Raw genomic sequence first — 12289 nt, forward strand, 5'->3', positions numbered from 1 at the left:
CTACCTATACATTTCTCAAAGAGCTTGTCTACCTGTACTCCTTGAATGCATAGTAGGCAGGAGTCCAGTAGACAAGGAGTTTTTTTAGGAGAAATGCTTCATCTTTTCTGCGTTTTCATCTGTTCTCCTGTTTACTAATACATTTGCAACACATTCTAATCATGGCTTCATCTGAATGTACTAGCTCTTGCATTGGGGCTTTGTCTAGAGTAGGCCATCTACAATTGTAAGGGTGCTGTTAGAATGCACTATGGGAACTTCACTCGCCCCTCTGCAGGAACTATACATCAGGAGGTGCAACTCCAGAGCCAACAAGATCATGGGAGACCCCTTCCACCCCTGCAACGGACTGTTCCAGCTGCTACGGTCAGGCAAAAGCCTCCGTTGCCATGCTGTGAGAACGGAGTGGTTGAGAAGGAGTTTCTTCCCAGAGGCCATTAGGACTGTAAACTCCTATCTCACCAGGGACTAACTTTACTGGACCACTCTACTGCTTTTTAAAAAAATTGCTGTGTTTTCCCCCCCTTTTTCCTTCCGCCCACAATATTTAATATGTAAAAGAATATGTGATTCTGTTCCATTCTGTTTGTAGTTTGTTTGTCTGGTTGTTTGTTTGGTCTTTTTGCACAAAGTCCGCGAGCATTGCCACTTTTCATTTCACTGCACATCTCGTATGTGTATGTGACGAATAAACTTGACTTGAATGCTGAAGATTACAATGGGCCAAATCAGATTCTAATGATCCTAATGCGACACTCCTGCTTTAGTCGGCTCATGTTGTATTTGTAATGCTTTTGCTTTCTCGTAATCCTTACCTACAGGTGTACATTAACAATATTCACACAAGGAACAAAAAAAAAATGTAAGTGTGATTTTTGACATTAATCATGTCATAAACTTACCTTTTGGGATTGATCTTCCATGCTGCGCCTTGCAAGGAAAGTGTCGAAGTTAGAGAATTGCCATGACCATCCACTGTATTGACAGTACTTTGGTAATTGGCTGGGCTTGGAAATCTGGATATTGCAGTGTTGTTTGCGTTGTTAATATTGGCATTAGATCCCGTGGAGGAATAGCTGCTCGGAGCGAACGTTGAATCAACCAGTTTCTCGTGGGATGGCGACTCCGTTTCATCTTGCGTGGCTCCCGATTTATTGAGGTGTAAAGGGCGCTGAGTGGTGAAAGTCTGTGGGAAGCTGCTTCGACCGTCACTTCCGTAATAGCCAACATGGTTACCAAATAAGCCACCGGCCCTCTGCAAGGAAGACACACTCCATTGCATTAAAAATGTCAACATTATGCAATGTTTCCATTATACAATATTTCTCATTCTAAGAATATAATCTCGGCTGTCTAGTGTCATGAAATGTGAAGGAATAATCTTGCCACAAAATGAAATGGTTTGAATTTAGTTTTCCGACTCCTCCCCAAAAAAATTCCTAACGAGTAGATCAAAACCTTTGACAGGACTGGGTGTACGAATAAACCCTGAATGATCAGCCATTGGGGATTTATACATTGACAGGTGTGCCCGCAGAAGTTCCAGTGGATCAACCACCATGGCTGCAAGAGCAGGTATTTTGCAGAGAATGACTCACTACCAGACACTCAAAGGCTTTTCCAAGTGTGTTAAGGAATACTCTCCATTTGCTTGCAAGAGAACAACACTGACAACTCTCGATAAGACAAACCAGAACATAGTAGTCACCCTAAACATTCAGTCTCAAATCCCCAACGAAGATTGTGGTTGCTGAAGTAATGGTCGGCGGTGTGCAGTGTTTAAGAGCTGATGGGTGCTGGGGGGATGCTGTATTTGACAGACTCCTGTGTCTTCTTTCTGATGGTAGTAGGAAAATGGCCTGGGTGTTGTGGGATTTTGACGATATTGGGTTTCCTTTTTGGGGTAAGCCCTCCTATATATCCCTTCGATAGTGGGAATGTCAACCACTCTCTGGGTTCTCCTTCCATCCTGGGCATTTAGAAACATAGAAACATAGAAAATAGGTGCAGGAGTAGGCCATTCGACCCTTTGAGCCTGCACCGCCATTCAATATGATCATGGCTGATCATCTAACTCAGTATCCTGTACCTGCCTTCTCTCCATACCCCCTGATCCCTTTAGCCACAAGGGCCACATCTAACTCCCTCTTAAATATAGCCAATGAACTGGCCTCAACTACCTTCTGTGGCAGAGAATTCCAGCGATTCACCACTCTCTGTGTGAATTTTTTTTTCTCATATCGGTCCTAAAAGACTTATCCTTAAACTGTGACCCCTTGTTCTGGACTTCCCCAACATTGGGAACAATCTTCCTGCATCTAGCCTGTCCAACCCCTTAAGAATTTTGTAAGTTTCTATAAGATCCCCCCTCAATCTTCTAAATTCTAGCGAGTACAAGCCGAGTCTATCCAGTCTTTCTTCATATGAAAGTCCTGACATCCCAGGAATCAGTCTGGTGAACCTTCTCTGAACTCCCTCTATGGCAAGAATGTCTTTCCTCAGAATAGGAGACCAAAACTGTACGCAATACTCCTGGGGTGGTCTCACCAAGACCCTGTACAACTGCAGTAGAACCTCCCTGCTCCTATACTCAAATCCTTTTGCTATGAATTTGGGTTACTAAACGAGGCCATGATGCCACCAGTCAGTATGGTCTCTACCGTAAAACCTGTAAAGGTTTGATAGAGTATTCAGTGACATACCGAATCCCATCAATCTTCAAAGGAAGTTGCATGGATGAGCTTTCTTTGTGATTGTATCAATGTGTCATAAATATCCACGCCTAAGTGTGGACTTTGTCATTCTATCAATAAAGACAGATTCATGGATCCCCAGCTTTCCCTTCCTGATGTCAACAATCAGCTCATCATATTATAATGCATAAAATACTAATCAAAAGGTATATGGGATAATTTCATGAGGAAAATGAATGCAAACTAAAGTGTGGCGAAGTTATTAAAAGCACTAATTCTGGTGGTGTGGGAATAAGTCTTTTTGTTTTGTTGAATTCTCTAATATTTTTGGTCTTTATCTATTGTGAAACTTACCCTGAAAATATCATCCTCAGATGCAGCTGAAGCAGCTTCCTTCATTGCCTTTTCCAGCTCTTCTTCTGCTGTCAGATCTCCAGATATGGCTCGCCGAATCTCCGGGCCAATGTCGTGCAAAGTACGCAGTCCCGCCTGCAAAAGAAAAAAAAAGTAGAGAAAAGAAAAAGGTCTGAAAGTTTCTTTTTGGACAGTGAAAAGATGTAGGAGAGATACCTTCAACCATAAAAGCTGAGGGGGTGTAATCTGGAGCAGGGCATTTTAGGCTCAAGCCTGATGGAGATCATCTTCCAAGATCTGAGGGGGGATCTTATAGAAACTTACAAAATTCTTAAGGGGTTGGACAGACTAGATGCAGGAAGATTGTTCCCGATGTCGGGGAAGTCCAGAACAAGGGGTCACAGTTTAAGGATAAGGGGGCAATCTTTTAGGACTGAGATGAGAAAAATATTTTTTACACAGAGAGTGGTGAATCTGTGGAATTCTCTGCCACAGAAGGTAGTTGAGGCCAGTTCATAGGCTATATTTAAGAGGGAGTTAGATGTGGCCCTTGTGGCTAAAGGGATCAGGGGGTATGGAGAGAAAGCAGGTACAGGATACTGAGTTGGATGATCAGCCATGATCATATTGAATGGCGGTGCAGGCTCGAAGGGCCGAATGGCCTACTCCTGCACCTTCTATCTATGTTTCTATCAGCTGTCTCCTGCACTGATAGTCAGCAAACTTCTAGCTGGCAGTACATGGGACAGCAATGAGGACCAGAACATGTAAACATACGTGGAAATCAGGCTCCAAAGGAACACAAAAAGTTGATATTTTATACTTATATATGTAATGTGTATAATTTCATTCACAAATGTGGTTTAGTATGTTTATTTTGCGGTGGATTGTGCTTTAGCATTGTGGCCAAAAGAATGGCTTTGTCTAATGGAGACTGCTGTACTGTAGACATCATGGCAAAGCAATGGGCAGTCAATAAGTGATGAGAATTATTTACAGGAGACACATTGAATTACTCTGCTGTGTAACTCAAGTGACAAAAGCAAGGTAAAATGTTGGATTATTGGTGAAAGGGGAATTGATTTCTTTACCATGATCAGATTTGAATTCATTCTCTATGTACGTCCTGAGCCAAAAGATGGCTATCAAAGTCGCTAGATTCTTTAATCTTCCTCCTTCTCTTCCTTATGCCCCTGTCCCACTTAGGAAACCTGAACGGAAATCTCTGGAGACTTTGCGCCCCACCCAAGGTTTCCGTGCGGTTCCCGGAGGTTGCAGGTGGTTGCCGGAGGTTGCAGGCAGTGGAAGCAGGTAGGGAGACTGACAAAAACCTCCTGGAACCGCACGGAAACCTTGGGTGGGGCGCAAAGTCTCCAGAGGTTTCCGTTCAGGTTTCCTAAGTGGGACAGGGGCATAACAGGGGCTTTCCATATGTAAACATAAGCATAATATTTGAATGAAAGAAGATTTCTCACATGTACCTGCAAAGAGAGGGAGTTTTTCTGCACTGCTTTCCCAACAGTGCCCTGTTCTTTTCGTTTCTTGAATTTTCTGAAATAATCCTGGATTAGGAATGTGGCATAGAACTTCCCGACAGTCACTTCATCATCTGAAATAGGAAGATATTATTCACTCTGCAGAATAATTTGTTCATATTCTTGCAGCTACATGTGTAAAAATCAAATCAATATTATGTACGCTCATGTTCCTGAGTTAAGAAGCCTGTTATATTATCAAATGTTCGATCCCGATCACGGGTGCTGTCTGTACGGAGTTTGTATTTTCTCCCTGTGACCGCGTGGGTTTTCTCCGAGATCTTCAGTTTCCTCCCACACTCCAAAAACGTACAGGTTTGTAGGTACATTGGCTTGGCAAATGTAAACATTGTCCCTGGTGTGTTAATATGCGGGGATCGCTGGTCGGCATGGGCCGAAGGGCCTGTTTCTGTGCTGTATCTCTAAACTAAACTAAACTAAAAGGAAGGTACACACAATTGCTGGGGAAACTCAGCGGGTGCAGCAGCATCTATGGAGCGAAGGAAATAGGCCGTTTCGGGCCGAAACCCTTCTTCAGACTGATGGGGGGTGGGGAAAGAAAGAAGGAAAAGGGGAGGAGGAGGAGGAGCCCGAGGGCGGGCGGATGGGAGGGTGGGAGGAGACAGCTAGAGGGTTAAGGAAGGGGAGGAGACAGCACGGGCTAGCCAAATTGGGAGAATTCAATGTTAATGCCATAAGGACGCAAGGTCCCCAGACGGAATATGAGATGCTGTTCCTCCAATTTCCGCTGTTGCTCACTCTGGCAATGGAGGAGACCCAGGACAGAGAGGTCGGATTGGGAATGGGAGGGGGAGTTGAAGTGCTGAGCCACCGGGAGGTCAGGTAGGTTATTGCGGACTGAGCGGAGGTGTTCGGCGAAACGATCGCCCAACCTACGCTTGGTCTCACCGATGTAAATCAGCTGACATCTAGAGCAGCGGATGCAGTAGATGAGGTTGGAGGAGATACAGGTGAACCTTTGTCGCACCTGGAACGACTGCTTGGGACCTTGAATGGAGTCGAGGGGGGAGGTGAAGGGCCAGGTGTTGCATTTCTTGCGGTTGCAACGGAAAGTGCCCGGGGAGGGGGGGGTGCGGGAGGGAAGGGAAGAATTGACGAGGGAGTTGCGGAGGGAGCGGTCTTTGCGGAAGGCAGACATTGGGGGAGATGGGAAGATGTGGCGAGTGGTGGGGTCACGTTGGAGGTGGCGGAAATGGCGGAGGATTATGTGTTGTATTTGCCGGCTGGTGGGGTGAAAGGTGAGGACCAGAGGGACTCTGCCCTTGTTGCGTGTGCGGGGATGGGGAGAGAGAGCAGTGTTACGGGGTATGGATGAGACCCTGGTGTGAGCCTCGTCTATGGTGGCGGAGGGGAATCCCCGTTCCCTGAAGAACGAGGACATTTCCGATGCCCTGGTATGAAATGTCTCGTCCTGGGAACAGATGCGGCGTAGGCGGAGGAATTGGGAGTAGGGGATGGAGTCTTTACAGGGGGCAGGGTGGGAAGACGTGTAGTCCAGATAGCCATGTGAGTCAGTGGGTTTGTAATGTATGTCGGTCAGGAGTCTGTCCCCCGCGATGGAGATGGTGAGGTCAATGCAGGGTAGGGATGTGGAAATCTTCCCAAAGGTGGCTGTATCCGTCTCAGGAGAGTGACTACATCCAAGTGCTTGATGCGACCCCTGCAAAAATAAAGTCAAGAACAAACTGAAACATATTAATCATATTGCACATTTGTGTGCACAATGTTCACATATCCGTTTGTCACTTCCTTTTCCTCAAACTGATTCTTCTCACACCGCCTATTGACAAGCGGGTGAGTGAGGTAGCAGATATCCTACTTCCAGCAGTCTGCATGCAGCTCTGTTAGTGCTGGTGGTGGGCAAGAGGGGTACAGAACCATCCTCCCTCAGTTTTTACTTTCATCAAATGAGAAAGTGCCTGACTCCATTCAGCATCCACCATAGAAACATAGAAAAATAGGTGCAGGAGTAGGACATTCGGCCTTTCGACCCAGCACCGCCATTCAATATGATCATGGCTGATCATCTAAAATCAGTACCCCGTTCCTACTTTTTCCCCATATCCCTTGATTCCTTTAGCCCAAAGAGCTAAATCTAACGCTCTCTTGAAAACATCCAGTAAATTGGCCTCCATGACCTTCTGTGGCAGAGAATTCCACAGATTCACAACTCTTAGGGTGAAGAAGATTGTCCTCATCTCAGTCCTAATAGTCTTAAACTGTGATCCCTGGTTCTGGACTCCTCCAACATCAGAAACATTTTCCGTGCATCTAGCCTGTCCAATCCTTTAAGAATTTTATATGTTTCTATAAGATACCCTCTCATCCTTCTAGCCATGATCACATTGAATGGCGGTGCTGGCTAGAAGGGCCGAATGGCTCAGTCCTGCACCTATTGTCTATTGTCTAAATCACAGTCATATATCAGTCCCGCCATCCCGGGAATTAACCTGGTGAACCCCAATAGCAATAATGTCCTTTCTCAAATTAGGAGATCAAAATTGCACACAATACTCCAGGTGCGGTCTCACCAAAGCCCTGTATAACTGCAGTAGGACCTCCTTGCTCCTAAACTCAAATCCTCCCGCACTGAAGGCCAACAGCTAGGGCAGTTTCTATGGAACATCGCAATGAAGTACTGCGTGCTTCCAGATAGTATGATGTGAGCTACATCCTCCATTGGGCAATGGAAGCGCTACACAAGTAAAGGAAGTTCATGATCTTTATTCAAGGCCCAGACTTATGTAGTAATTAGAAATACATCAGCAAAGAATTGTGCAGGAATTTCTACTGTTATGTTATGTTAGCATTCATAGCAAAAGGATTTGAGTATAGGAGCAGGGAGGTTCTACTGCAGTTGTACAGGGTCTTGGTGAGACCACACCTGGAGTATTGCGTACAGTTTTGGTCTCCTAATCTGAGGAAAGACATTCTTGCCATAGAGGCAGTACAGAGAAGGTTCACCAGACTGATTCCTGGGATGTCAGGACTTTCATATGAAGAAAGACTGGATAGACTCGGTTTGTACTCGCTAGAATTTAGAAGATTGAGGGGGGATCTTATAGAAACTTACAAAATTCTTAAGGGGTTGGACAGGCTAGATGCAGGAAGATTGTTCCCGATGTTGGGGAAGTCCAGAACAAAGGGTCACAGTTTAAGGATAAGGGGGAAATCTTTTAGGACCGAGATGAGGAAAACATTTTTCACACAGAGAGTGGTGAATCTCTGGAATTCTTTGCCACAGAAGGTAGTTGAGGCCAGTTCATTGGCTATATTTAAGAGGGAGTTAGATGTGGCCCTTGTGGCTAAAGGGATCAGGGGGTATGGAGAGAAGGCAGGTACAGGATACTGAGTTGGATGATCAGCCATAATCATATTGAATGGCGGTGCAGACTCGAAGGGCCGAATGGCCTACTCCTGCACCTATTTTCTATGTTTCTATGTTTAATTTTCCATCTGGTGATATTGAAGGCTTAGGTTCAAATGAAGTGATAATATTGACCAAAATAAAAAATTTGAAGCTCTTTCCATCTATTCTAACCATAAAATAAACTTGTTAAAATTGCATTTTATCACCAGTCAAGTGAAGGCATTTATCATGTAATCAGGAATGTTTCCCTGATGTTGGAGGTGTTTTGGAAACAGTGAAGGGCAGTTCCGGGATCGATCTGCAACATTAAAACAAACACCCTATTTGTTGAAGCTAAATATCACACTGAACATTCTCAATTTTAATTTGAAATCTTTTAGTTACTCACTGCATCCAACCATTACTTCATCGTCATACATAGGTAGGAAGATTCAATCAACATGATTTTATGATTGAGAAATGTATTAGAATTCTTTGCAAATGTGATCGTCCCACTTAGGAAACCTGAACGGAAACGTCTGGAGACTTTGCGCCCCACCTAAGGTAAGACTTTCCATGACCTGCAACCTCCGGCAACCACCTACAACTAGCATCGCAACCGGCTTCGACTAAAAAATTACCGATTTTTAAAACGGCAACCTGTTTTTAGTCGCGGCCGGTTTCGAATTTAATAAAAATAATCGGCGGAACATAGAAGAAGCGGAAACCACTTTCGACCATTAGGGAGACTGACAAAAACCTCCTGGAACCGCACGGAAACCTTGGGTGGGGCGCAAAGTCTCCACAGGTTTCCGTTCAGGTTTCTTAAGTGGTACAGGGGCATTAAGTGGATTCAGGATAGATTAATTAAGGACAGGGGTCAAGGAAAGAACGTTCACGTCACGGCCCTGTTTCCACCAATCCTTCCACCACCACGCACAAGAAGCGACAAGACAGACACCATTGCATGCAGATGCCGAGAAATGCGTTCAGCTCCGGCTGAACAACTTCTAATCTTGTGCGTGGACTCGATAAGAAGAAGAAGAACTAAGGACAGAATGAAAAAGAATAGGAACGGGGAACGAGGAAGCGCAGATGCTGGTTTACTAAAATAGACAAGTTTTGAAGTAACTCAGCTGGTCACCGACGCCTGTATGGTGGTGAGTAGTCACCCTAAGAGGCGTACCTTTTTCTGGTCGCCACTGGATTTTCAACATGTGACTATGATGGGTGCTGGCAAGTCGCCGAAAAAAGTTGCGTAAGTGGGGCAGGCCCATAACATAGAATACAGAGCACTAAACTGCACATCTGCAATGATGATTTCAAGATCAGATATCCAGGCAGCAGCACTTACTTGGCCTCAGGGTCATATTCAGCCCAAATTCTCTTAAATTCGTCCAGATGATGAGGACCAAGGATGGACCAATCACGTGTTAAATAGTCAAAATTATCCATGATTACAGCCACAAAGAGGTTAATGATCTGAAAAAAAAAGTACACATTTTGGATAGTCACAATATCCAAGTCAAGTCAACTTTATTTGTCTGATACACATACAAGATGTGCAGTGAAATGAAAGTGGCAAAGCCTGCGGATTGTGCGAAACTACACAACAGAATAGAACAGAATCAGTATTTACATAATAGAAAAAACCCCAGCACTTTTAAAAAGCCACAACAAAACAGTAATAGCCCTGTCCCACAGTACGAGTTCATTCCAAGAGCTCTCGTGAGTTAAAAACAAAATCAAACTCGTGGTATGCATTAGAATGAACGTAGCGGGTACATCGGAGCTCGTGGACGGCTCTTAGCGCTAACGGCAGGAACTCGGGAAGACTCGCTAACGGCAGGTAAGCACGGGAAGACTCGTGAAGATTTTTCAACATGTTGAAAAATGTCCACGAGAGCCCCGAGTACCGACGAGTGGCCATTACCGTAAATCTCCGAGTTCGAATCAGGGCAAACTCGGGAGAACTCTTGGAATGAACTCGTACTGTGGGACAGGGCTTTAAATTAGTACAGTAAATTAGTCCCTGGTGAGATAAGAGTTTACAGTCCTGATGGCCTCAATGTCAATGTCAGAGTCAGAGTCTTCTCTGAAGAAAAATTGCAGGATATATTGACTTTTTTTAGACACCTAGAGAAATATTTGGTGCCGTCTATTTCAATTTTCTGCAAATATTTAGTAACATTTTCAAATTGTATGCAGAATCTTTACAAACCTATAATTACACAGTCTTTTATGGGCTTGTCCCATTTGCGTGACTTTTTCGACGACTGCTGGCACCCGTTATAGGTCATTGCAGGTCGGCGAAAATGTTCAACATGTTAATTTCCGGCGACCAGAAAAACGCTACGACTCTTTGGGCGACTGAGGAGATGACTCACGACCATACAGGCGACACCCTGGCGACACGTGAAGCCTGTATGGTCGTGAGTAGTCGCCCAAATAGTCGTACCGTGTTCTGGTCGCCGCTGGATTTTCAACATGTTGAAAATTTTCGGCGACCTGTAACGATCTATGACGGGTGCCGGCAGTCGCCTAAAAAGTCGCGTAAGTGGGACAGGCCCGTTAGTACTTCTTGTATACAGTATTAACCCAACTATCAAGTACAAACGCTATTCTTCCTTCCTGACCTATGCCATTCCTTGATGATAGGCAGACAAACAATTCCAATATGTCGTCAGAGAAATTGGATTCAAAGTTCACATTTCGTGGGGATTAAAGTGCCATTTTCAAAAAGATATATTGGAGTTGAAATTAGCATGCCGACAGGAAAATTGCAGAGTGGGCAGATCATGATACCAGTCAGAATCCATTGTCATGGAAAAGTCACTAATAGACAATAGACAATAGGTGCAGGAGTAGGCCATTCGGCCTTTCGATCTAGCACCGCCATTCGATGTGATCATGGCTGATCATCCAACATCAATTAATACCCTGTTCCTGCCTTCTCCCCATATCCGCTGACTCCGCTATCTTTAAGAGCCCTATCTAGCTCTCTCTTGAAAGTATCCAGAGAACCGGCCTCCACTGCCCTCTGAGGCAGAGAATTCCACAGACTCAGAACTCTCTGTGTGAAAAAGTATTTTCTTGTTTGGAGAAGTGTTTCCTCATCCATGCAAAAGTGTTCTATGCATGGGACTGTAGTTTAAAACAGCAGCTGTACAAATCGTCTAGAGTTGTCTCTCTAGACTGCAATTAATGGGGTTACAGAGTAGAGTACCCAATTAGTAGTACCCAATAAGACAAAGATTACTTATAGAACTCCATAGTGAACACAGATCTTGTACGAATTAAGTCTACAGTCAGAAGTTGCATGTATTGGCCAGGATTGGACACTGACATAGAAGCAATGGCAAGCAAATGTAGCACCTGTCAGAGTTGTGGAAGTAGGCCTACCCGAACCCCTTTGCAAACATGGTCTTGGCCTACTTCAGAGGGTTCATGTGGATTTTTGTACACAAGGCAATAATAATGTTCTTGTTTTGGTAGATAGCCACTCAAAGTGGATTTAGGTGGTACATAGAAACATAGAAAAAAGGTGCAAGAGTAGGCCATTCGGCCCTTCGAGCCTGCACCGCCATTCAATATGATCATGGCTGATCATCCAACTCAATATCCTGTACCTGCCTTCTCTCCATACCCCCTGATCCCTTTAGCCACATACGAGTACAAACACAACAACAGAGAGAACAATAGATGCATTGCCGTCTTTGTGAGTCATTGGATTACCTGAAGGGCTTGTCTCTGACAACGGCCCCTAATTTTGTGCTGCACCGTTCCAAACTTTCATGAAGCTAAATGGTATCAAGCATACCTTTGTGCCAACTTACCATCTGGCATCTAATGGCGTAGCCGAAAGGTCAGTCAGGATAATCAAAGAAACTCTCAAGAAACAAGTTCTTGAAGGTAATTCAAATTTCAGTATGTCACAGCGGCTAGCTAGTTTCTTATTGAAATATCGTACCATGCCACAATCTACCACAGGTACACGCCAGCTGAACTGCTCATGAAAAGATGGCTCAGAACTAGACTGAGCATACACGATGAACCAGATCGGCCAGACATTGGTATTATTCCTAGTTCAGATGTAAAATCAGAATCTCCAAAGAAATTAGGGAATAAGATAAATGATCCTGAACTTGACTCTCATTCAGAACCACAACCTGACACTCCCACGAAACCACTCAGGAGAGCGTAAACCAGTCATCAGATTAAATTTATAACATTATTCTTGTTTGTCTAATTTACAAGTAATTTTAATTTCTAATGCCCCTGTCCCACTTAGGAAACCTGAACGGAAACCTCTGGAGAATTTTCGCCCCACCCAAGGT

At 44.4% G+C, this 12289-nt stretch overlaps 1 protein-coding gene across 1 annotated transcript in view; it reads right to left on the reverse strand.

The window, feature by feature from the left end:
* The window catches only part of cacna1c (calcium voltage-gated channel subunit alpha1 C), a 268853-nt gene that overhangs the window by 18822 nt on the left and 237742 nt on the right, over positions 1-12289 (reverse strand). Inside the window, exons 37-41 of the mRNA XM_033038368.1 lie at positions 9307-9434; positions 6182-6263; positions 4529-4669; positions 3048-3182; positions 903-1255 (exon numbers count right to left, since the gene is read on the reverse strand). Of these exons, the coding sequence (XP_032894259.1) occupies positions 903-1255; positions 3048-3182; positions 4529-4669; positions 6182-6263; positions 9307-9434 (839 nt within the window). The remainder of the gene's footprint in view (positions 1-902; positions 1256-3047; positions 3183-4528; positions 4670-6181; positions 6264-9306; positions 9435-12289) is intronic.

The sequence above is a fragment of the Amblyraja radiata genome, chromosome 19 (genome assembly GCF_010909765.2).
Source record: "Amblyraja radiata isolate CabotCenter1 chromosome 19, sAmbRad1.1.pri, whole genome shotgun sequence".
In the NCBI taxonomy this organism is placed as follows: domain Eukaryota; kingdom Metazoa; phylum Chordata; class Chondrichthyes; order Rajiformes; family Rajidae; genus Amblyraja; species Amblyraja radiata.